Source organism: Phaseolus vulgaris, chromosome 3, assembly GCF_000499845.2.
Source record: "Phaseolus vulgaris cultivar G19833 chromosome 3, P. vulgaris v2.0, whole genome shotgun sequence".
In the NCBI taxonomy this organism is placed as follows: domain Eukaryota; kingdom Viridiplantae; phylum Streptophyta; class Magnoliopsida; order Fabales; family Fabaceae; genus Phaseolus; species Phaseolus vulgaris.
The window spans coordinates 30,148,588-30,175,748 of NC_023757.2; the positions used below are offsets into that span (position 1 = coordinate 30,148,588).

Sequence of the window (27,161 nt, forward strand, 5' to 3'; positions counted from 1 at the left end):
AATAAACTTGGAAGCAAACACACCCTGATATTCCCTTCTCTCCATGCTGTTATTATTATCTTGCTTTGCAGTGATTAAATTAAACGGTTTATTCGATTAAGAATTCTCATTATTACTGTTGAGACTTTCCTCTCGCCTTGCATCAGAGAACACGGTTCCTAGTTTTCTCCATTTATAGGGCAACTTTTTCAGCTAAAACCATTTCTTCCAGCTGAAGCGAGTTCCCATTGCAAATTAAACGCGTTTTGCGTACTGCGATCTTAGTCGTGATTGAAACCAGGGCATGAATTGGCCGAGATGAAGAAAATACGGTAAACAATGTTCTTCAGCGGTGATCCTTCTACGCGGAAGCGTGTCGATTTGGGAGGTCGCAGCTCAAAGGAAAGGGACCGAAAGAACCTTCTAGAACAGACGCGAGTTGAAAGGAACCGGCGCTTGTGGTTGCGCCAGCAGAACTCTGCTGTACTCAGAATTCAGGTTTAAGGCATTTGGTTGATTTTATCCTTTAGTCTTGCAATTTGGTTGCATTATCATTGTTTCTATACTGCAGTCGTCGAGTTTGGTCCCTAAATTCTTCTCATTGTAATGCTTGATGGCAGTGACGTAGCTTGATTGAAAATTTTGGGTAGCAAAAAGCTTGAAATAATTTTGGGAGCGAAAAACTTGAAATAGAATTTTGGAGAGCAATGTGTGTGTGTGTTTACTACAAAATTTATAGAGAAAAGTTTGGGGAGCCAGGACCACCTTTGGCCACCTTTAGCTAGCTCCTGCAATTTAAATCGATTTGGTCGAGTATCGCTCTGCTGTTTCAAGTTCCATCATGTTGGATAAGTTTAGCAAGAAGTAATGATACAAGAAGTGGTGATGCGTATTCTGGCTCAGTGTCTAGGTATGTAAACATGTCATGGTACCTTGGTATTAAGGAAACACATAAATAAGGATTCAAGCTTCTTTCGCTAGTTTTACTGTGCTATCATATTCACAGATGACCTAATTATTGTTATTGTTTTTCTCGATAAAAAAAATATTGTCAAGGAGAAAGAAGAGAAAGTACACCTGAGGGAGGGCTGGAAAACCTCTTCAAAAGGAAACCAAAAGGGAAAGGGCAAACTAAAATTGAAATGAAGCTCTGGAGTCTCTTTTCAAAGATATACATTCCCTTACTGAAATAACTATGAGTGCAGCACAAAAAGTAAAATCCATAAACACGATCCTGTCCCATTATAGATGCAAGGATAAAAGTTTACAGCCTTGAATCTCTGGGCACTCATTTCCAACCTGTTAGTTGTTACATGCAGAGAACTGCAAAAACGACATACTGCTGTAAATTCATTGTTTTCTTATTCTTGCCAAAACCTTTAAAAATGTTTCATAAGAAATTGCACCAAGTTTTGGTTCTCCAAAAACCCCAAACAAAATTGTTCACTGTCTCATGAGGCTATGACAAGTTAGCTTCCTCACATTCGAGGAATAAATGGACAATTTTTTTTTAACTAGACCTCCACATGAGGCAGTCATTAGGAGAAAGAGCATTTTATTACTAATTTATAACATCTTATTCCTTTTATTTTACTTTGTTGTAAAAATAAATGTCTTGACCTTACAATGTGTTTCAGGCTTGCAAAATATGTTTGAATCTCTAAATTCAGGAGATTGAGTCCGAAATAAAGAAAAAGGATTTAAATACATCAGAGCAATCCACGTTCCAATTTAACTATTTGACTTGCGAAAGAGTATATGCAATTAAGTGAAAGAACAAAGGACTTTACTTCCAAGAAAATTCAGGACACCAAATTCGATAATAAACAATTTTATGGCGAAATTATGTACAAAATTCTAGTTCCAAAGGAGAGGAGAAGTATCATAACAAATTTTCCTATATCCTGATTCCTGCCACTTCCTGCTATTTCACTTTGCCACCTCACCATCAAGACTTTATGATGAATTATTTGATGTTGTTCAAGGTTACAATAATGTTTGCTCAAGATTTCAATTACAAGGTTTTGATTCTAGTAATTTAATAACTTAATACTTTCAATTCGTGCACTTTTGTCATGAAATTTTGGTACAATTTTTTTTGTTGATTTATGCCGGACATCACCATAGTATATTCATTGCTACATGAAAAGTGAAAACAAGATTGCATTATTGCATGTTGTGTAGTTCCTGAAGTTTGTCTGCCTGTTTGTACTTTGATGTGTGGTGGGTACTGTGGTAATTGAATACAATGTGTCCCTACGGCTGGGAAGGCACATGATGTTTGTGGAAGTCAAAATATTTCATGTGTCATGCAAATTTTTGACTGGTTATAGCTACAGAAATGCTTCAGAGGAAGAAAAGCTGTCAAAACTGAACAATATAAGTTACGAGAGCAGTTCTATGAAGCCTATGGGAAGTATTGCCAGAATGTGGACAGGTGGATTTTTTTTATAGTTACAAATTATTTGTTGAATATTGTTCATTTTCTTTTTTATAAGCTTTTGTAGTAATTAATAATGCAACTTAGTTTGGTACAATCTTACTTGTAAATTGCACCATTACTAATCAAATGAATGCCATCTTCTGTGCATTCAGGAATTCTTTTGGTCCAGATTCTGATTTCCTCTGTCAGTTCCTCTATTTCTTTAAGGCAGACAATATTGATGATTTTTTAGTTCTTGTGCAAATATGCCGGTTGCTTTGGTGGTTTGTTCAGGATAATGGTAATTCAAAATCAGCCTTCCATTTCTCATGGACAGGATTTTACAGTTTTTTTTTTTGTATTGTACTTTTGAGGAAAAAATTGTGATCTCTATATGATTGCGTCATTTGACAAAGGTTGAATTCTAGTTTTTAGATTTCTTTGTATGATCTCATAAAGACATAGGTATTGAAGTGTTTGACAAAACCATGCTAGTATTGTTAGGTCTGGTTCTTGCTAGAAGAAAAGCAATTTGAAATATTGTAGATTCTTGCATTCCTTCCAGTCTTTTTCCCTTAAGTGTTTGTTACTAAACTTAGAGCTAAAATATTTGCAACAGGGGACGTTGTGAAACTTTTTGCGGGGGTGGATTACTCTTCCACCCGTGCTTTCGTGATTTACCGAGTGAAGCGATTTGTACAGGCTTGTATTCGTGCTTTGCATCAGAATAGGTTGGTTTTCCTGCCATAATTTGATCCAATTTTTCTTAGCTTGTGCCTTTTTAAAATTATCCAATCTGTTTTTTCCATTATCTTTCATGTTGGATTATAAAATTGATATCTTTTTATGATATTGTTTTGCTGATGAGGTTTTCTCCTGTTCATGTTACATTGGTTCTGATGGTATTTTTTTTCTGTGTATTTTTTGTATTGCTAAAGCTCCTGGCAACGTGCCATGAACTCAAATTTATTCATATTATGTAATAATTTTGCTCTATTGTGGTTGGTGTGGTTTGTGACTACAAGCACTAACAACAGCTTTATTAGTATTAACAACAAGATCGGTTTTATCTCTTAATTACTGTTTGGCTACTTTGTGCTTATTTTCACATTATTTTGTAGCAAATATAATAGATGCTTGTCAAAACATACTGATTTCTAACTTGTCATGAACCGACTCTCCCAAAAGCTTAGACTATTAGGTGCAGACACATGAATGATTTATAGTACTTATCTAGCACTACTCATCACATAAGATCTCTTTACACTTGAATTGTGGACAATGCATTGGTCCATCTATCTTGTGTTGAAATTCAACTGTATCATCAGAATAGCGGTGGCAAGGACTGGATTATAAGCCACTTGGTTTACAGAGGTTCTGATGTTATGTTGTGAGACAGCTCTTATAAACTTACAAGACGTTAAATAAAAGGTCATAAGTGGTTTATATTACATTTCTTTCCCTAATAATTGCAAATGTCCCAAAATATGTTGGGATCTGCTGTTGATTTATAGGGGAACTTTAGACTTCAAAATGGAACTGGCAAATAGTATAGTATCTAAAGATTAGGTCATTGGGTAAGAAAAAGAAAACTGAGAAAATGAACTAAAAATACACAGCGGAAGAACTCAAAATGCAATTGCTCATATTTGGGCGTTAGTTTTTCTAGCACTCAGTTTATGTAGAAGGAGCTCTTGCGAGTTAGTTTTCTATCACTCAGTGTATTTAGATGCGAAAATTCCAAGAAATACAAGGACCTTAAATGGAATAAATTATTTCATTTTCACCAAAAACCTTTCAATTTAAATTCAGAGTAACTAACTTTTTTCCTGTTACAGTTCTAATTTTTTTACCCAACAATATCTAACTGTTGTTTTCTGGTGCCATTCTCTTGCCCTAACATATTTCATTTCTTATCTTATTTCATTTATTTATAAATTTAATTAGAATTTTTAATTTAAACATACATGCTGGCGAATAATTAGACCGGGAGGTGTAATTTGTTTAATGATTGTTCTATATTAGAAATCAGCATGCTTAAGTCAACCCAAGGCTAGCCTAAAGGAGGAGTATTGCCCAAGACTTATAAGGAATATTTTAGGTATATTACTAGCCAATGTGAATAGGGATGGCAACAATGTGGGTTTGACTATACCGTCTACTCATCTCTGTCTCTGAATTAAAAATTCTTACCCATCCTTGCCCCTATCATTGTCTGGTAAATTTGTGTCCCATCCCAATCCCCGTTGAGTAGCAGGTATACTCGTACCCTCTCCCATATTGTCCCAAATATTAATTAAATAATTGTTTTACAAAATATAAAAATTACAGCAAAAAAACATGTTATTATCAAGGATTCAATGTCAAACGACACATTTTCTTTTCTTTAATGTCAAATATCAAGGAAGACAAGAGTACACCATTTCACATAATTGAAATTCCATGACTACAACATCTATTAGTTTTGCAAATGTTGAGAAGGATTACCATTGGAATCTGAGTAAACTTGGTAGATATCGAATAGATCGACCTATTGATAAAGAGAACAAAAAAATGTGTAGCTAAAGATAAGATTTCAAATAAAATGAAACTAAGAATTAAAGAGAAAAAAAAGATAATTCTTTTAGGTTATCTAATAAACCACTCAAAATTGAGAGTTAGACTCTCACATGATAAAAAATAAACAAGAAATAAAATATTAAAAGGAGTAGAAATGATCAAATGTGTGCCCTAACAAATGATTTAATTCGATGAAATTTTACATTTTTGAAAGGCAATGCATTGTTTGAATGAAACCACTCATAGGAAAAAATGTGCAATTGAGGTTGCAAAGAGAGAGAAAGTACCTTGAGAATCTGAGCAGACTTAGTGGATATCGAACAAGTCAAATAGTTGAGAGAGAGAGATAATGAAAAATTATGTGGCGAAAGAAGGGTTCTTTAAATGAAATGAAACCAAACACCAAATAGAACAACGAAAATAATTTTTTTAAGTTACCTAATAAACTAAAGATGTTTTATTTTAGTAATTTAAAACTAGGATGAAGACGAGTATCATCCTTGTCTCTTGTAACATCCCTATATTTTTCCATATCTAATAACCATAATGTTGTATGAAATATTAAAATAAATATATAACCATAATACAAATATATCTATAATTTCTTTCATATAATGTTTCAAAATATCTCTCTCTTAATATGACTTGAAATATTTACATAAAATTAAAACAAATTTTCAAAAGAAAATAAAATATTTTCATCATCTAACTTCTCACCGAGGAGCTCTATCACATGTAATATCATCTGCTCCCGTGTAAAATACACGATCATCACAGATCAAAGAAAAACAACCACAAAACAAAGGGTAAACTAGGTATTTTTAAAACTTATAACATAAATATAACTTTAAACATCCACATAAATCCTTTATTTCTCATGCATTTCACATAACCATCAAGTGTCTATCAACAATTTCAATATTCATCTTTCTCATGTCAGCCTTCTACTGACTCACAACACATAGACACTTGACTCTACTTCCGGAAGAAGGAAGAATCGTGCGTTGACTCAGACTCAGAGATCTGCACCTGTCATCCTATCTCACTGTGAAATTCACACAGCTATGCGTATAAATAATCTCAATATCATCTCTCCTAGTATGACAGGGTTAATTCATATAATAGGTCAAGTTAGTTATCTTTCAAACAACTTACCCATTCATATGAACTCCTTCGACTCTCACCACCTGAATAACTTCATCTATATGATTTCATTATCTCAGGAGAGTCATGATATCTCCTTCTAGACGAATCCCTAGTCAATGCACATGCTAAACAATCTTAACACGTTATTTTCTTTCCTGAAAATACTATGTCTTGATTAAAATTCATATTCTGACTCTCACAATATCCAAATCACATAATCAAATCATACCAAAGTTTAGAATTTCCAATCACACAACAATTCATTCACTAATCATATAAATATTTTAAAATTTTCTAAACAATTCAATTATATCTAAAAATTCACTTAAACACATAACTAAGTTCCAAATATATGCTTTCTAAATCAATCATCTAAAATCAAACAACCACTTGTCATCAAACATCTCATTTAAGTAATTTAACAAATATTCAAAAGCAGTTCAACTCATTTATATTATCATTCAACATTTTAAATTTTCAATTACAAACACTTTCAACAACTTATTCACCTTAAAATCAATATAAAATATTCAGAATTAACCAGAAATTTGAACTGGTGATCACGTCACTCCCACATACATATCTTCTAACTTAAGGTTCAATAAAAAAAATAAAACTAGTTTCCCTTACCTGAACTTGAGCAAATGCTCACTAAGAGCTACAAACCCACCAAAAGTTTAAGGATAGCCTAACCTGCACCACAGAGTCTTGATCACAAATATGACTATATCACTTGGATCCTGAGCTAACAAAGACTACTTCTGAAGATACCAACATCACATGCATGATTAACTAAGAGCAAACCTAACCAAATCAAAACTAACTCAAAGGAAAATGAGCCAATAATGAACTTACTCTATCTAAAATTCTGATCGGCAGTCTCGTAGAGTTCACCGCCAGGAGTTCAATGACAGACTCCGATAGTCAAACTGATAAGCAAGAAGATCAGAATCTTAGAGAGAAAGAAAAGGGAAGGAAAAAAGGGAACAAAAATGAACTTACTCTATCAAAGATTCTGATCGGGCATTCTTATAGATCTCGCTGCTAGGAGTCTAATGGTGGACTCCGATCGGTAAACAAATGAATGAGCGAGGATGTCAGAATCTTAGAGAGAAGGAAGAGGAAAGGAAAAGGAAACTTCTAGAGAGATGGTGGTTTTTTTAAAATGAAACCTGAATAACTAATTTTCTATTTATATAGCTTTTTCACTTTAATAATAAAATATTCAGGTGCCATTTTTACTCTAAGACTATTTTTCTCGGTCCTTACATCTCTGATTTAAAAAAAATAAGAAGATTAGAATCTTAGAGAGAAAGAAAAGGGAAGGAAAAAAGGGAACAAAAATGAACTTACTCTATCAAAGATTCTGATCGGGCATTCTTATAGATCTCGCTGCTAGGAGTCTAATGGTGGACTCCGATCGGTAAACAGATGAGCGAGGATGTCAGAATCTTAGAGAGAAGGGAGAGGAAAGGAAAAGGAAACTTCTAGAGAGATGGTGGTTTTTTTAAAATGAAACCTGAATAACTAATTTTCTATTTATATAGCTTTTTCACTTTAATAATAAAATATTCAGGTGCCATTTTTACTCTAAGACTATTTTTCTCGGTCCTTACATCTCTGATTTAAAAAAAATAAGGTATTACCCATATTCATACTTGTGTCGTCAATGCCGGTATTCTCCATCAAATTCAGGATAGATTCGGACAATACTTGCAGGTGCGGGTTTATTAGCCAGCTCTAATTGTGAGACATTTTAACATCCTCCTCTCACTCAAGGCTGAATAGTTGGAGCATGAGGTTAGAATTGAACATAGGCAAGTGTCTGAACTCAACATCAGGCTTGATGGCCATCGGATGCTATGCAAGCATTTCAAAAGTTAAAAAAGTTGTAATCTTTGTGGACAGTTTCCTGCCTTTGCTCTTTGTCTTGCTGCACCATTTATTTTTAATAACTGAAAAAAGTCCTTGTATTTTATTTTTGCTACTTAGTATTTTTGGGTTTCTTTGCTACCTTGCTTATTTAATATTTATGTGGACAGAAAGCAGCTAAAAGATCAGCTTTTGTTGACTCCTGAGGAATTGAATGTATCAGCTGTTCCTTTATTGGAGGTTTTAGTATTGTTAGTTGATTCCAAATTGCCATGGAGCTGTAAGATACTAGAATATCTTTTTCAAAACAATGCACTTGGCCTACTCAGAGAGATCATTCTTACAGGGAAGGTAATGTTTTTTCAGAATCAAGTTAGTTAATTCATAATTTGATAGGTATTTGAGAAATATGCGAGTGAGCAAGGGAAAATAATCATTTGGGTTAACTCTTCTTCCTCCATCTTTTTTTTGTGGATGAAAAAGATCCTTGTTTTCTAAATGTGTGATCTGACAAGAATACATTTATCTTTTAAGAGAAATTTCTTCAAAATGCCTGCTTCTCTGAGCTTTTTGCATTTACAGTTATGTGTTTTAAAGAAAAAGATAATAAAGTTGGGGGAATTTGCAATATTCTCATGAAAGAAAATAAGCAAGGACAACGCCCATTTCTAAATATGCAGCAAAGCTGTCGATATATCTTATTCCTTTATTTCTATTGTGTTTTTTGTAGTATTCTTAATATCTACACTTCAAAAAGATTAAACTGTATGAGAGAAAATATTTTATTGAATTAATTCAATGAAACACATTAGCCTCTATATATAGAGAACTTTAACCCTAAAGTAATGATTACAAAGAGATCTCTAGAATCTTCCAACAACTCACTTGTAATTAATTACAATATCCTATTTTAGCTTATAAAAAATATTTCTCCTGAATCAACATCTACCTTCAGTAACATTTATTGATTATTACCTGAAGCCGGCAGTGCATCCCTAACCAATTTCCCTCTTCCCCTACTAGATCTTGATTGGGGGCATTCTACCTCACCAGAAGAAAAAAGTAGGCTTATTGATTAAATATCCAATGCCATATTTTTGTTATAATTTCTAGTTTTGTTATTTCAGATCATGTATTATATCATTCACCAGCCAAATGGTTAAACTTCACAGTGATTCCCTGTAGGATAATGCAGAAAATTACTTTTCTGCCGGCAAGGGTTCATCATTGGAGCGTGTACTTATGGCTGTAGTACGTCATGCTGGTCAGAAGCCATGTATCTGTTCACATATTAATACAAGATATAGTTTTGCATCTCAGATCATCACAATTCCTTTTTTGTGGCATCTTTTCCCTAATTTACAACAGGTACGTTTTCCATTTATTCTATTTGATGGAGTGCCTGTCCTTTGTAATAAGTGGAAGCTGAAGAAATGTATTAGTCATCAAGGACGTCTATCCTTTTCATAAATGTTAAAGGAAAATTTTGCCAGCCTTAAAGATTTTATATATGTAAATTTTGGCAAGTCTTGTAATATGTTTGAATTAGTACACAGGTTTTTGCGGCAGAGGAGCTGAGCCAATTTTACATTCATCAAATGGCAAAGTTTGGGCAAAATCTGATCAATTTGCTACCTAAGGATATATCAAATGAATTTCCTAGCCATGCATGTATGCTTGGAAATGTATTAGAAACTGCTGGAATTGCTTTGTCTCATCCTCTCTGTTCATTTGATATGGTAAGGAACTTATTCACTGCAGTATACCATCTGCTATAACTTGCGTCATTCATCTCCCTTTTTGACTTATCTATGTCAGAGATTGATCTCGTGGTGGATATGCATTAGGAACTTTGATTTTTTACTTCTATTGACATTGATCTGATGGTGTCTACTAGATTTTGCTTTCGGTTCTTTTATTACATAAAAGTGGTTTTATTATGTCATAGAAGAGAGTTACAAGGAGTGCATTACATATCTTCTGTTTTTTTAGGTCCATATTACATAAATTCTATTAAAGAGTAGACAAGAAAGAGTCAAGTTGTTTTACATTTTATAAGATGACGGAGGTATCCCTTCATTTGTCTCGTGCAATCATGGGCCATTAACCTTATGCTAAATTATTTTGGTTGGTAGCGGGAACAAAGTTCTTACAATTTATCAAATGTCAGTGACTTCTTACATCCTGAGGAGCCCACATCTTATATTGCCTTTTGCACAACATTCAGATTCATAATTATTACAAAAGCTGTCTTTTCATATCCTGATAACTTGGTTTTCTTTTCTGCCACTTATAAATGTGGCCAAACTGGCTATATATATATATAGGATAGGATACTTGTTACAGAAATTTGCGAATTAGGCAAAAAGAGTTCTTTTCTTGTCAATGTCAATTTGTAAGTATCTCAAAAGAATCATTTAGTTATAAACAGAGTATTTTTCAGTTCAGTGTTGGTATGTATAGAACTCGTGCTCGTTCATGTCAAGGCTTCATGCTAATATTCTAGTAGAACTCAAAGCAGAGAAGTGCTAAATGAACAGTATTGACATGACATCCTTTCTTCCACTCTGTGCTGACTCTTATTTTCTTCTCATTGGTTAGAATTCCAAATATTTTTTTCCACTAACTGTTGATCTACCTTAGAGACGGGGTGGTTGAGATTTACAGGTTTGGTAGGTAAGGCTCACAAGGTTCTGCATATTCAATAAAGAATGGAAGTTTGATCTGTTCTTTTATTCTTACAGAAATAGTGACTGATTATAATTTGTTTGCATGTGCATTGATTACACTTAGACCATCTTATACGTAGCATGAGTATGAGTGCATTTAGTACATGAGCTAATCAAGGTCTAATTGCAGAAAATAGTTAGTGTGTACTATATATGTTAACTGTAAGCATAATTTAATAACTAAAGTTGACTGATATTCTAACTGGTACCAAGTTTGCTAATGCACTTCTAACAAATTTAGGGTAATGGGCAAACACTTTCATCTCTAGAGCATTTTAGATAAATTGTTTTCTTTAGATTTCCTTTGAAAATGAATCTTTTTCTTGCACGGATGGCCATTTAAATTATTCAATGCTGTCATGCAATTGAATTTGAAACTTGTGCTTAATAACTTAACTCAGTTTTGAAGTTGACCCATGTTTGATCCCTTTCAGGCAATAGACCTTGCGGCTGTCACTACACTTTTGCTGGAGGCACTCCCATCTGTGAAAACTTTCAATGGTAGAGAAACTATGCTTTCCTATTGTATGATCAATTTTTTAGTTGAATATTTTACTTCTTTATTAAATAGTACCATCATTTATTATTTTTTGATAAAATAATATTCTGTTAAAAAGAATAACAGGGAAATACTCCTTATAATGAATTTTCAAACCTCCCCTCTAGAGTTAGCCTTTTGGGGATAGGTTCAATCCATTCAAAATTCTAAAAAGTCTAGAGTGGGAATTTCAGGTTCTATGAGCGTTGAAGATGATATGACGGGAGATGAATTCATGGAAATAACTTTAGATAGGAAATTGGAGCAGCAAATTAATAATGCCATAAATCCTCGCTTCCTTCTACAACTGGTATGCCTTCTTGTAAATGACACTTGTATCTAGGATCTCTTTTGATTAGAAATCTCATTGACATTTATTTTGAAATTTAATCAAGATTTTTATTTTTTGACATGTGCAGACAAACATACTATTTAAAGAGATTTCATCTGTCAATGATTCAGATTATGGACCCGAAGATAGAGAAGTTACTGCTGTTGATGCGGTTTGTGGGTTTTTGCATGTTACCTTCAGCAAGCTGCCACTTGAGCGGATCATGACTGTGCTTGCTTACAGAACTGAACTTGTTGTTACGCTTTGGAATTTTATGAAGAAGTGTCATGAGAACCAAAAATGGTCATCACACCCCTCAAATGATGCAGCTGGCTGTCTGTTACCTCTGGCTGTATTCTGTCCTGTCTACAAGTAAAACATTTTGTGCCATTGTCTTAATAAATGCTTGATGCGAGACATGAAATTTTCCCTCTGCTCACCATGAGTTTCTTTTCCAACCTTTTTTTTTTATTTTGAATATTGTTAGATGTAATGGGCTTAGCCCATACATTTTGTATTTTTCTTATCTATAAATACATAACCCTATGTCTTTAATATACATAAGGGGATTAATTGTATGCCTCTTTTTACTTTATTTTCCCATGGTATCTAGAACTAGGGTAAAATCCTTGCCTCACTCCAATTCTCTTGGTCCTTGGGTTCTAGACTTAGGTGCCACAAATCACATTACTGGTAACAAATATTTTTTTCTCTTCTCTATCTACTTTGGGTTATTTACCTTCTGTTCCCATGGCCAATGACTATAGTGTCTCATCAAATGGTGTTGGTACTATTCATCTTCGCTTTTTATCTATTGATAATGTTCTTTATGTCCCTGGATCTCCATTTAACTTATTATCTAGTAGTTGTCTCACTTATTCCCTTGATTGTATTATTTCTTTTACCAAAGATTCTATTTGTTTATAAGATGAGAGTTCGGGACAAATGATTGGCACTGGATGTGAATCTCATGGTATTTATGTGGACATCTGCACATGTTGGCACTGTAATGAATTCTCCATCTCTCATTCATGCTTAGTTGGGTCATCCTAGTCTTGTCAAGATGCAGAAGCTTGTTCAAAAAATTTCCAAGTTATTGAGTTTGTCTTGTGAGTCGTGTCAAATAGGAAAGCACAATTGTAGTTCTTTTCCTAGTAGCGTTTCAATGTGGTTCGTCTCCTTTTGCCTTAGTTCACTTTGACATTTTGGGATCAAGTCGTGTTATGTCCAATTTAGGATTTAAGTATGTTATTACTTTTATTAGATTATTCAAGATGTACTTGGTTATTTTTAATGAAAAATTGTTCTGAGTTGTTTTCTATTATTCAAAATTTTAAAATCAAATTAAAAATCAATTTGGAGTTACTGTTTGAATTTTGCATAGTGATAATGCCTTGTGAGTATCTTTCTCTTTCTTTTTCAAAATTTTATGGCTTCTCATGACATATTTCATCAAACCTTATGTGCTTATACACCTCAACAAAATGGGGTTGTTAAGCGCAAAAATAGACATCTCATTGAAACAACTCACCCAATTTTAATCCATGGTAAGGTTCCTCAACGTTTTTGGGGTCTTTTGTTGTTCTTAGTGTGTGTTATCTCATTAATTGCATGCCATCCTCGATTATAGATAACAAAATTCCTTAATCTATTTTATTTCCTCTTGAGCCTCTCCACCCCTTACCTCCTAAAGTCTTTGGGTCTACATGTTTTGTTCACAATTATAGTCTTGGTCTTGATAAACTCTTTGCTAGGTCACACAAATTTGTTTTTTAGGATTCACTAAATCACAAAGATGGTATAAATGTTTCTCTCACTCTCTTAACCGATATTTCATTTCAGCAGATGTCACCTTCATTGAGTCTTCCTTATACTTTTAGTCTCCTTCTCCTACTGCGTCTCTATCTGATCAAGTCAATATCACCATTTTCTATGATACTCCTGTTGAGTCTAGTGTAGTCTATCCTGTCTAAAAGTACAACTTTTTGTGCCATTGTCTTAATAAATGCTTGTTGCGAGACATTGAAATTCTCCCTGCTCACCATGAGTGTTTTTTTTCCAACTTCTTTTATTTTGAATATATTTGTTGAAAAGGGGTCTGTGACTAGCATTTAATGTCAAAGGAGGTTACATGATTTTACAAATTCATTAGTTTTGTATTTATTGCCTTTGTTGTACTTATGTATTTAACTCTTGAATTGAATCAATATAAAATATACAGCCTTATGAGTTCTTTTTAACTCTAGCAATTCACAAAACATTATTATTCAACAATATTCTTTGTGATCTAAATCATTATACCATAACCTATTTTTCTCTTATCAGGCACATGCTTATGATTGTTGATAATGAAGAATTCTATGAGCAGGAGAAACCGCTATCACTTAATGATATTAGGACCCTCATCATTATATTGAGACAGGTATATGTTTTTTATGGCTTATTTTTGTAGGGAAGTTCATGACATTTTTGTGGTTGAATAGGACAAGATATTACATTAATGAATGAAGCAGTTGAGTTCAATGTTGTCAAACTTGTGGATCGCAAGATGATTGGAAGGGGAATAAAAGATCGGAACTTGACTCATAAGAGTTAGCAATAAGAAAATCTTATAGACATACACATACATTAAAAATAATATAAACAAGAAAAATAACTCATAATCATAAATATTTAGATCCAATACATACCACATCTCAAAATTGGTTCATAAGTCATAAAATAACTCATAATGATAAATGAAGGACATAACATAATACTAAGAAGAAATGATAGAGCAAAACATCACTAAGAAATATCAAATTAGAACACTTCCAACAACTACCAAAAGTCAGCTATCTTGATACTGTGCACCCTTGACAATTTGGGATGACATGGTCACACGAGCATCGACAACAACAATGGGAGCCTGGACAAGGATGATTATGGTGATGGGAGGGTTGGAGACAGTGATACGATGCTTGAAGACGACCTGCAATGGCAATAAGAAAGTGATGGAGCTCATTGGGGTTGCGATAGTTCATTCAGATGGCAAAATGGTTATAATTTGCATTGGCAAATCCTTGGGGAAATGGGTCTGTGTTTGAAAAATTTTAAGTCCAAATACAACTCGGGTTACTTTATTGCCGATAAAAAAAAAAAAAAACTCGGGTTACTTGTTTTGGGTTGAAAAAACCAAGTCCACACAGGCTCCATTTTGGATTGACGTGACCCAGGATCCTCCAATTTTGCAGGCAAGATCACAATCTGGCAACTATTTGTGAAATCTCCATGCCACCACCAAGTTTGCTTGCTTGGTCACCAAAACTCACAACTTTGTGTTAGTTCATGGGTATACCACGAGTTTGACAACATTGGTTGAGTTAAACCTAAATATAGTATGCCGTATTTTTTTATATTGGTGGCATTGACCCAGAATATATTGCAAACATGTTTTCTGCAGAATCTCTGGATAAAAATGTGACCTTTGCAATTGCAATTAATTCTGGATAGTTTTTCTGTTTCCACAGGTTCTGTGGCAGCTACTGTGGGTGAATCATACTACATCTGCTAATTCAGTAAAATCAGTTCCAATTAGTTCAGCTAGAAAGGGGCAGTTTGTTCAGGCCATTCAACAGAGGGTTAGCATTGCGGTCTCTGAGCTTCTCTCACAGGTAGAAATAGCTCATATGTCGTGTATCTTATATCATGTTCCCTGTTACATTTTGCTTGGAAGCAGAAAAAATTATATCTATATCACAAGGGCGTCTCTTAGGGTTTGGCTTTAGGATAGGTTTGTATTAAGGCTTTTCTACTCTATGCTCAATAGTGTTTGGCAGGATTTTCTGTCGTATTTGCAAACAGGGAGACTGGACAATGTTATTTCATTTTTTTTGTTTCTTCCTCATTCTATTTTCGGGGATACTTATCTTCTCTTTTGTTATATTGTTGCCTTTTTCTCCATTCTCACTATTACTAGTGACATTTTTTTCATCTATCAACACAATAAAAAGAGATACCAAAGCTTTCCAGTTTTCTTTGGATCTGTTGGTTTGAGAACGTTTTCCAAAAGTGTCACTTTCTTTTTCACCTTGTGTTCTTTTTTCCCTATTTGTTGAATAAATATTTGAAAACAAGTCTTTACTGTCCCCTCTTTCTGTATTAAAGATCCTGCTGTCTGTTTTTAAGAGGCATGCATATGAAACATCACCAATAACCATAAGAATTGTTCTAACTTGCATTCTGAATTTCTTCCATAGCTGCAAGATTGGAACAATAGGCGGCAGTTTACATCCCACAGTAACTTCCATGCTGATGGTGTGAATGACCTATTTATCTCTCAGGTATTCTCTCTTTCATTGATTATGGTTATATGATGGAAACTGGAATGTCTATTTGTATAATGTAATCCTTTTTCTACAGGCTTTAGTAGAAAGTACACGAGCAAATGAAATATTGAAACAGGCCCCTTTCTTGATACCATTTACGAGCAGGGTTAAAATATACTCTGTAAGAAACTCTTTTTTGACTTTGATTTGATTTCTGGTTATCCTTGTATTATCTATTTACAATAGATATCTGCAACTGCAAGCAAGGTTTTGGAGTTCCTGTATCATATGTCACTGGATCGGTAATATAATGATTTGCACTTTACAGTGACTTTAGTGTATTTATTGTTTCATTAGTCTCAACTAGCTGCTGTTAGGCAAAGGCATGGATCTCAGGCTGTATTTAGTAGGAATCGGTTCAGAATAAAACGAGACCATATTTTGGAAGATGCTTATAATCAAATGAGTCAGTTGACAGAAGATAGTCTTCGAGGATTGGTATGTCCTTTTCTAAGGCATATTTCCTTATTTGTTATTCATTCCCTATTTTTTGAGGGATCTTGTAAGTCCTCCTTTTATGTGAGAGTGATTCCTTTTTGCTGCTTTGCAGATGCGGGTGACTTTTGTCAATGAATTTGGAGTCGAAGAGGCTGGAATTGATGGCGGTGGAATTTTCAAAGATTTCATGGAGAACATCACACGTGCTGCCTTTGATGTGCAGTATGGATTATTTAAGGTCAGAAATGTTGTGCTATTGTCTATATTTAACTTGAAGATTATTTTCTACTATGTATTTGACCGCATTAAAGAATCAAGGTTATTGAAGTATTAGTGAGTGTGAATATGGATGCAATTGGATAGGTGGAGTGATCAAAAGTTACTTCATTTTGTAATCCTGCCCTTGTCCTTTTATTCGATCCTTTTGATTTACTGATTCTTGCCATGCTGATTGCCAATGCATCTAGGAAACAGCAGATCACCTGCTTTATCCTAATCCTGGATCGGGAATGATACATGAACAACATTTCCAATTTTTCCACTTCCTTGGTACTCTTCTTGCAAAGGTATCCCCTCTCCTCTCCCATTCCCTTTTTAATTTCTCTCTTCTAATAAAGAAGGCCTTTGCATTAGATGCCTGAATTTACTTCAAAGTGCTATTTTATCTTTTTTGTCATGTTGTTTGAACAGTATTTCTCCTATAACTGTACTGCCTGCACTTAATTGGAACTTTGCTTCACAGTTACTACTTGCGTCTGCAGGCTATGTTTGAAGGGATTCTGGTTGATATACCATTTGCTACATTCTTTTTGAGCAAATTGAAACAAAAGTAAGACTCAAGGAGTCTCTTGCTCTGCTTTAGGTAGTTTGTTCGTTTAAATTGAATTAGTTTAAGTGCTCAAATCTTGGATTTTCATACATTATTTTTCATGCTTACAACTGCTTTTACTAGTATGAGATTCACAAATTGACTTCATAACTTTTATAGCTGTAGACGGATAAATTGTATTTCTGGATTTCAATTAACCTTGTGCCCTTCCAGTTAATATAGGGGTATCACTGGATCTTACAAAAAAATCCAAACAAACTTGCAAGAAGTTTAACTTTAAATTTGAACTTAGATCTTTGCATTTAAATTATTTGTATATAGTAAGAAAGTTAATGCTCCTTTTCCCCTTTATTAAAATATTTCTCATGGATTAAATAGATATTTTAGGTAAAAAATGCATATATAAAATATTGCCAAGGTGGTGTTAGTAGCAAATGAGTTGTCTCTGAATATGTTGAAGTCCTTTTACAACCTATATTCCTTTTCAACTGCAGTTTTAATTTACACTTGAAATGTTCAAGATAATATTTTTCCAATTGTAACCTTACTTTCACACCTATTTTCTAATTATTTGTGCATTTCTCGAGAAATTGAAACAAATAAATGACATAAATAAGATAGATAAAGTGTATTATAAAAAGTTGAATAATTTTTTTATAAAAGTGAAAACATTAATTATACTAGTTCATGTGCCACAGCCTTAAAGAAGATACTATAAGAGGAACAAAGGTACTAGTAGTAGTAGTATGTGTTAAGTTGGACTGCATGCTTATAATATGATTATCTATTTCACGCTTTCTTACACCTTTAGTTAACTTGTACCAGGTACAACTATTTGAATGATTTGCCCTCCTTGGACCCAGAATTATATCGCCATCTCATTTTTCTCAAGGTAATGTCACTTCAGTCTCTGTCACTTTCATATACTTGCATCTACCTTAGTATTATGCTTTGTTTGGATTAAAAGGGGAGTGGAAAAAGAAAGAAAGGAAGAAAGAGTGAAAAATGAGGTTGTTTGGATTAATGAAAAGAGGGTGAGAATGAGTAGAAAGTTTGTACCAAATGTGATTGATGTGAAAGCAAATTTTTTTTTTATAAATATAATAGATTACAAAAAGGCCCTTGTTTGTATTTTAATAAGAATGAGTATAAATTAAATTTGAAAAATAATAAAATAGAAATAATTAATTTATGTAATGGAAATAATATTCTTAAAACATTATTTAGTTTTTGAAATTAAATATATATTTCACAAGAATAAACTCATTTAAATTAGATGAATTAAATATCTCAGATTTAACGCTGCCAGCTGATTCAAATTTTTTTCTATATCATTGTTTAGAATGCATTTTCAAAAAATACAATAACTATGCATGTGTAGTTGTTGACAAACATAGCAACCGGACTAGACAAATGATTCATTTCTATTTATTTTCCATGGGTTTCAAAACATTATTATGTCTTTAGACGTAATAGATTATGTGTGATGACATAATTGATTATAAACCAGAAGTATATACTGTGCTTTTCCAATGTCCATAACTGCAAATGCTCTACAATTTTTCTTCATGCACATAAACAAAACCAAAAAGGGTCATGATTCTGTGTTGGAATATGGGCCACGTTGTGAAACACAACATGCTACCTGTTGTTCCACTCTTTTCATTACAATCATGGGGGGGCATTTCCACCCCTACCCCTCTGCTTTACATCTTCACAATTCCGCTGTTTTTGCACTCATACAAACATGAATAGTAAGCCATGAATTTGTGTGTCCTTTTCTCCATTAACAGTACATCAATGGATCCAAACAGAGGCTTAAGGTAACTCTTAGTCTTTCCAATACAAATAACACGGGTAAATAACAAAAAAATATACACTTCATCGTCCAGTTTAATATTCTGACTTTATTTACATATAATTCCTTTTCTAAATATTGATTTCTTTGTTCTGTAATTTAGGCTGTAAAAGTCTAATATGAACTTAGTAGTTTTTTATTAAATAAAATATACAACTGTTAAGTTATTTGAAATACGAACTATGCTAGTTAAATATGTATGGGCTTGGGGTTGTAGGCTTGATGTGATGTGTAGTTTGTCCAGATGATATATTTTTTATGTAGGACGTCTGCTATTTTCTTATTGACCCAATGTTGTCCTTCTAATCTGTTTGACTAACAGCATTATAAGGGAGACATTTCGGAGTTGGAACTATACTTTGTTATAGTAAATAATGAATATGGAGAACAAACAGAGGAGGAACTCATTCCTGGGGGAAGGAACCTACGTGTCACTAATGAGAATGTTATTACTTTTATTCATCTTGTAGCCAATCACCGCTTGAATTTTCAGGTAAAGTTCTTTTGAAAAATGTAATTGTATTGCATCTTGTACTGCAAATCATTCCATATTGCAATTAAATAATAAAAATAATTGTGCTTTCAGATACGCCAACAGAGTTCACATTTCTTGAGGGGATTTGAGCGACTTATTCCGAAGGATTGGATTGATATGTTTAATGAACATGAACTTCAGGTTTTTTCCAGTAACCCTGTCCAATTTTGGGTCTCGAAAGCTGTGCCATTCCCTTTTCCCACTGTATTCTTGGTTTTGATCATAAAGGGCTCATAGTATTATAATTCGTGGGACCACTGATTGTAAATTCTACTTTTTACAAAAATATGAACAAAATCGTGTATATATATATATGGCTATGAAAACAACAAATAATTGGAACAAAGTCAATCACATTATTAATGTGTCATCAAACTAAGTTCATAGTAAACCGTAAGAAAGAAAGCATGTCGAAAGTCATAATTTTTTAGTAACAAACACCTCTTAGAAGTCCAAGACAAAGAACACCTAGATGGCTAAACCCTAAACAGTAGACACATTATTAACTCTTTCAAATTAAAACCAAAACTCGAGATCTTCATTAGCTCCATTTCCTTCACAAAGCACATCAATAAAAACATCCTCCTCAATAAAAACATCCTCCTCTAGAGGTGTGATGGCAAGAATCCTTTTTCCAACCACCTTGGCCTCGACCTTCACTAAGTGCTCATCATATTCATTTGAATTTGGAGCATAACTTAAACATACGTTTTCATTGTCTCCTTCAACATTTTCCATAATCCATTCATCAATGCATGAAATAACATCGTTTTGAGTTCCTGCCCAATGGTGCTTCAGGCATTAAAGTCCCCTTTTTGGAAAAATTTGATTTGAATTTTTCTTGAACCTTCATCAATGCATATTCCATCTTCCAACCCAAGTCTGGTCTACTACCTGAAGCATTTTCCACTTTCTTAGAGCGAACATTTTGTGAAGAGGAACTGTCATCATTGCTAGAAGCAATGGCAACATCACTAGAGGGAGAGGGTTAGAAGCCCCAACTCCCAAAGCCATTATAATTGTGCTTGTGCATTTTGGTTTGTAAAATCAATTTAAGTTAAGAAAAGAAGAGGCATAAACAAAAGAGATAAAACCGACATGTGAAAGATGTGCAAAAGTGAACAGGGAGTTACGTATGTTGTTACAACCGATGGAAGATCTTGCTGGACAATCTGCAGGATCTCACTCTGTCGTGATCATGCATGCGATCTGAAATGGAGTTGTGCGAAATTGTGGAATTGGACAATTCCACATCTAAATTGCGATTTTAACTATATTGGTTTTGATATTTGCTCCTGTGATGGGTTTAAGGATGTATTCAACAACCAGAATATGTAATAATTCAACCTTGTAAAACCTAGAAAGGCACGTAACTGAATTTTATCTTAAGTTGTAATTTTGTTCCTAGTGATCATTAGTTATTACAATGTTAACCAAATCTTATCCTAAACTTCTGTATTTATTATTGCCATTTTTTTGGACGTGATGTTTAAGTAGTTTTATCGTACACTTCTGTGTTTCATCGGAATCCAACTTGCTTGACATCATTGTTTTCCACAGCTTCTGATATCAGGTTCAGTTGACAGCTTGGATATTGTTGATCTACGGCTGCACACAAACTATGCAGGAGGTTATAATAGTGTAAGCCTTCTGGCTTTTTTTGTGCTTTTAGTCAGTAAGGAACAAAATAACATGTTAACTCAATAAGATCCACATGAGAAGTTTGTGAATGATGTAGCATACATTTTTACTTTTTTCTGTTTAAATACACTGCCGAGTCTTACCTCTCAAATCTCAATCCGTAATTTTCTGATGACGAGGCCACACACCCCATTAGGCTTAAAATGCACTGTTCTTGTTGACACTATTGAATTCTAACATGTGGTTTCTTACGATAGGAGCACTATGTTATCGAGATGTTTTGGGAAGTTCTTAAAGGCTTTTCGTTGGAAAACAGGAAGAAATTTTTGAAGTAAGCAATACATATATACATGAATCGGTAGCCCTTTTATATGACAGATCTTAATATGGATAATAAATTTATCATCTCTACAGGTTTGTGACAGGTTGCTCTCGTGGGCCATTGCTTGGTTTCCGAAATCTTGAACCTTTGTTTTGCATACAAAGGTGAATTCTGCTCCAGCAATTATGTTCTGATATTTAATTCTAACATTACTAAGCATATCTAGAAGACCAGGATGACAGATTAGAATTGTCTAATGTCTCTCGTTGTAGGGCTTCCAGTAATGCTGCGGAGGAATCACTCGACCGATTACCGACATCGGCTACTTGTATGAATCTACTAAAGCTTCCGCCTTATACAAGGTTTGTCCTAGGCTAGGTTACCTTTGCAGACCGGTATTTTCTGTAGTTGCAATTGTAGACTTTTAAAACAACCAGAATTGGCAATATTTGAATTGATAATTGTTGCATAATCAGGAGAATTATGCTCTAATTAAGTGCAGATTCCATTTTATATTTATTAGGACAGATTTGTTAGTGATTTGATTTTATTTGATTTGTACAGCTTTAAACAACCATTATAATTGTCTTTTATTACCTATTATTTCCTTCCTTAATTAGATTGTAAAACAGTCTATAAATAGAGACTGTAAGTACATTTGTAATACACATTAGAAATACATTCCATCTATTTCTTTCTATTCCTTTCAACTTGGTATCAGAGCCATTTCGAGCCTATCCTAGCGAGTATTTGTTGGGCCTATCGTGCCACCCGTTATCGGGCCGCTATCGGACCACCCATAATATATAGTCCCACGCACGAGTTGGCAGTCTCGGCGTGAGGGGGGTGTGTTAGAGATCCCACATCGACTAGAGATTAGAGCCTTTCATTGTATATAAGTGGGTGCAAACCTCAACCTCATGAGTCGGTTTTATGGGATTGAGTTAGGCATAAAGTCCACTTCTTAATATGGAGGCCGACCTCCGCTGCCGCCCGACGTTGACAGACGTGCCGACCTCTGACGCCGACCTGCGCTGCCGACCGTCGTTGACCGCTGCTAACGCCGACCTTCGTTGCCGACCTCCGACGCCGACCTCTACCTCCGCTACCGACCGACGTGCCGACCTCCAACGCCGACCTCCGCCGTTGACCGCTGGAATTTTTTTTTCCAACATTTTTTTTCCAAACAAAAATCACCACCAGTATTTCGGTCAACTCTTACCAATGGCAACTAACAACACAACCTCTCTTAGCTCCAATGATTTGCCGATGTTGCAAAGCAGTTATCGTCTGGATGGAAACAACTACCTGCAATGGGCCCAGTTGGTTCGTGCTACTCTCAAAGGAAGGAAGAAATTGAGTCACCTAGAAGGGAACCCTCCAGCCAAAACTGATTCGAAATATGAAGACTGGGATGATGAAGACTCTCTTATCATGACCAGGTTATGGAATTCTATGACGCCAGAGATTAGCCGAAATTGTATGTTCTTCTCCACTGCTAAGGAGATTTGGGAAAACCTTTGTCAAACATACTCTATGAAAAAAGATACTGCAGCATGGTACGAGATAGAAAACAAGATCTTTCATACCAGCCAAGGGAGCCTTTCAGTAACAAACTACTATGGTTTGTTTCATTTATTGATGATTGTACTCGCGTTACCTGGATATTCCTCATGAAAGATAAGTCTGAAGTTTTTCACTTGTTTGTAAATTTTTACAAAATGGTTCAAACACAATTTGAAAGTCTAATTAAGATATTACGTTCTGATAATGGACGAGAATATGTCAACCAGAACCTTTCAAAGTTTCTTCAGGAAAATGGAGTTGTTCATGAATTAACCTGTGTGGACACTCCACAACAAAATGGGGTTGCTGAAAGAAAAAATCGTCATCTCCTTGAGGTAACTAGAGCTTTACTTTTCCAAATGTCTGTTCCAAAATCTTACTGGGGGAAGCCGTCCTGACTGCCACTTATTTGATTAATAGATTACCTTCTGGGGTTCTAGAGGGTGTTACTCCTATTCAGCTTATGACCATATTCTATCCTTTTATTCACATGTTAACTAGTCTTCAGAGTCGTGTCTTTGGTTGTCCAGCTTTTGTACATGTTCATAGCCCGTATCGAGGTAAGTTAGATCCTCGTGCCATCAAATGTGTCTTCATTGGTTATGCCCCCAACAAAAAGGGGTACAAATGTTATCATCCTCAAAGTCGTAAAGTTTATATTTCCAAAGATGTCAGCTTCCATGAAACAGTCTTTCTTTCCTAGTTCTCAGCTTCAGAGGGAGAGTATTCAAGAAGCTGAGGACCTTGAGTTGCCACCTTTTCCTTTGTTGTAGAATGACAAAGACCCTATGCCAACATCATTACCAGAGAAGAATAATGAGGACAAATACTTTGGGAAACAATACCAACGAAGGCAACAAGAACCCGTCCTGATCGAACAGCAACTTCAATTGTCCGAACCGGAGGTAAGAACTCATACCTATGAGACTCTTGAGGACACTTTAAATAAAACTAACCTTGATGATTTACCTATTGCCTTGAGAAAAGAAAAAAGATCTTGTGCCAAATATCCTATATCAATTTGTGTCTACAGAAAAACTTTCTATGCAGCACCAGAGTTTTCTTTCAGCTATTGATTCTATTAGAATCCCTACATCAGTACAAGAAGCCTTAAAGGATGAGAACTGGGTTCGAGCCATGAATGAAGAAATGAAAGCATTAGAAAAGAATGAGACTTGGGAGATTGTAGAGAGACCAAAGGATAAGAAGGCAATGGGTTGTCGGTGGATATACACAGTGAAGAATCAGTCTAATGGCACGTTGGATCGATATAAAGCAAGGTTAGTTGCAAAAGGGTACACTCAAACCTATGGGATCGATTATGAGGAAACTTTTGCTCCAGTAGCAAAAATGAATACAGTCAGAATTATTCTCTCCTTGGCAGCGCACTTTGATTGGGAGATGCATCAGTTTGATGTTAAGAATGCCTTCTTGCATGGATGCTTGGAGGAAGAAGTATACATGGAGATTCCACCAGGTTATGGTAATGTTAATGAAGAAAATAAGGTGTGCAGACTTAAGAAGGCCTTGTATGGTCTTAAACAATCACCTCTTGCTTGGTTTGGAAGGTTTACTCAAGCTATGGTATCTTTGGGGTACCGACAAAGCCAAGGTGACCATACTCTGTTTATAAAACATTCTCATAATGGTAAACTCACTCTACTTTTGGTCTATGTAGATGATATGATTATTACAGGTGATGATGAGATTGAAAAACAAAATTTGAAGGAGAGACTAGCTGCTCAATTTGAGATGAAGGATCTTAGGAAGCTGAAGTACTTTCTTGGGATAGAAGTTGCTTACTCAAGATAGGGCATCTTTATTTCTCAAAGGAAATACATCCTTGATCTTCTCAAAGAGACTGGTAAGTTGGGTTGTAAGCCCACTGGAGTGCCAATAGAGCAAAATCATAGGATTGGGAATGATGAGGAAAACCCAAAAGTGGAGAAGACACAATATCAAAGACTTGTGGGGAAACTCATTTATCTATCACACACTAGGCCAGACATAGCCTATGCAGTTAGTGTGGTTAGCCAATTTATGCATGATCCAAGGGAAAGACACTCACAGGCAGTAGATAGAATTCTTCAGTACTTAAAAGCCTCCCCAGGAAAAGGATTGTTATTCAAAAAAGGGGAAAACTTATCCATGAAAGTATATACTGATGTTGACTATGCAGGATCGATTGTTGATAGGAGATCCACCACAGGCTACTGCATGTTCTTGGGTGGAAATCTGGTGACATGGAGGAGCAAGAAGCAAAATGTAGTTGCAAGATCAAGTGCAGAGGCAGAATTTAGAGCCATGGCTCAAGGGGTGTCTGAACTATTATGGGTGAAGATCATACTTGATGACCTTAAAATAAAATATGAAGCTCCTATGGGCTTGGCGTATGATAATAAGTCTGCTATCAGTATTGCACACAATCCGGTTCAACATGATCACAATCCGGTTCAACATGATCGAACAAAGCACGTAGAGATAGACCGACACTTTATTAAGGAGAAGTTGGATGATGGTCTTATAGCGCCACTGAGTACATCCCGTCAAGACTACAATTGGCAGATATGTTTACTAAAGGACTTCCCACAAAACAATTCGAAGATCTTACTTGCAAGTTGGGAATGATAGATATACATTCACCAACTTGAGGGGGAGTGTTGCATAATCAGGAGAATTATGCTCTAATTAAGTGCAGATTCCATTTTATATTTATTAGGACAGATTTGTTAGTGATTTGATTTTATTTGATTTGTACAGCTTTAAACAACCATTATAATTGTCTTTTATTACCTATTATTTCCTTCCTTAATTAGATTGTAAAACAGTCTATAAATAGATACTGTAATCACATTTGTAATACACATTAGAAATACATTCCATCTATTTCTTTCTATTCCTTTCAACTATAATGCTGAACGAAAATTAAGAGATTCTGTTTTAGTCTGTGAAAAGTATATGAAATAGCGAGCATTTGGCTGGAATTATGTTTGAATTTGAAACAATTTATTCTGAGAAAGAACAGGGTTAAGATCATCACAGGGCATAGGTCGAGATTTTTTAAATGTGTCATTATTGGCGCTAGGCAGTGAGTTTTATATTTAATTATTTCAAAAAAATAATTCCAAGATATAGGGTATGGAGATATACATTTCATGTCAAAAATAGATCCTTTGTAGATTCCTTCTTAACTAGAATTAATATTTTCGATTTTTGGTAGATTGGAATTTTGATAGGAATGAGGGGAGCATTTGTAACATCCTCATGTTCTTTTTATTTTTTGGAAAAGTATGTATTGAGATATAAACAATATAACGGAATTTTTAGAAAAATATGCTTTTAAAATATTATTTATGATTCGGGAGAGTTTCTGCATGACTTATCGTCTCGTTGTGCTTCATATTATTTTTTGTTGAAGTAGTTTCTGGTGGTTCTTCTAAATCATTTCCCCTGACAAAATTGTTGCAGTAAGGAGCAATTGGAAACCAAACTACTGTATGCCATAAATTCCGATGCTGGCTTTGATTTAAGTTAAAAGTATGAAGTGGAATTTACGATATCCGGAAGGTGTGAAGCTTGGTAGAGATTGACTCCGATGACGATTAGTTGAACAGGAAATGGCAAATAATCGGATGGATAGAGTTGAATAAAAATATCATGTGTGCTACTACTGTATGTATGTGTGTGTATATGTATATATATTGATTGCCAATTTATGCCCTTTATCTAAATGTACATACCTAAAATGTGAATTATTTTTTGAAATTCACACTTTGGCAGGTGTTTTCCTGATTACTTTCTATGATCATAAAAGCAAAACTCCACCAGGACATTTTGTACTTTTGCATTTAAGGGTGATGAGTCTGGAAATTGGGTTTTCAAAGGGAAGTGAAAGCACAGATTTATCATATTAACCTACTGTTTAATCTTTTTTTAAGACAAAAAAATAGGTGTGGATTTGAGTTTAATAATATTGAAATTTGTATATTGATTGAGGTGAATATTAAGTTTAACAATTCCACACTCGAT

General features: G+C 34.6%; 1 protein-coding gene across 4 annotated transcripts; it reads left to right on the forward strand.

Annotated features, from left to right (window-relative positions):
• LOC137807049 (E3 ubiquitin-protein ligase UPL6-like) lies at window positions 1–26,927 on the forward strand. 4 transcript variants are annotated; one of them, XM_068607469.1, is made up of 27 exons: window positions 82–477; window positions 2,319–2,416; window positions 2,575–2,702; window positions 3,021–3,132; window positions 8,149–8,329; window positions 9,002–9,040; window positions 9,164–9,346; window positions 9,535–9,717; window positions 11,142–11,208; window positions 11,440–11,555; window positions 11,665–11,948; window positions 13,902–13,998; window positions 15,086–15,229; window positions 15,815–15,898; window positions 15,978–16,064; window positions 16,241–16,381; window positions 16,494–16,619; window positions 16,849–16,947; window positions 17,143–17,210; window positions 18,036–18,102; window positions 19,391–19,561; window positions 19,655–19,744; window positions 21,164–21,244; window positions 21,502–21,575; window positions 21,659–21,730; window positions 21,839–21,928; window positions 26,601–26,927. In XM_068607469.1, the coding sequence occupies exons 1-27, from the start codon at window positions 319–321 to the stop codon at window positions 26,665–26,667; spliced, it is 3,108 nt and encodes a 1,035-aa protein (XP_068463570.1). In that variant the 5' UTR covers window positions 82–318; the 3' UTR covers window positions 26,668–26,927. The 4 variants fall into 4 exon arrangements, with proteins under 4 accessions (XP_068463572.1, XP_068463573.1, XP_068463570.1 ...); XM_068607470.1 differs by having other exon boundaries at window positions 21,848–21,928; XM_068607471.1 differs by lacking the exon at window positions 9,002–9,040 and having other exon boundaries at window positions 1–477.
• Window positions 26,928–27,161: the final 234 nt, after the last annotated feature.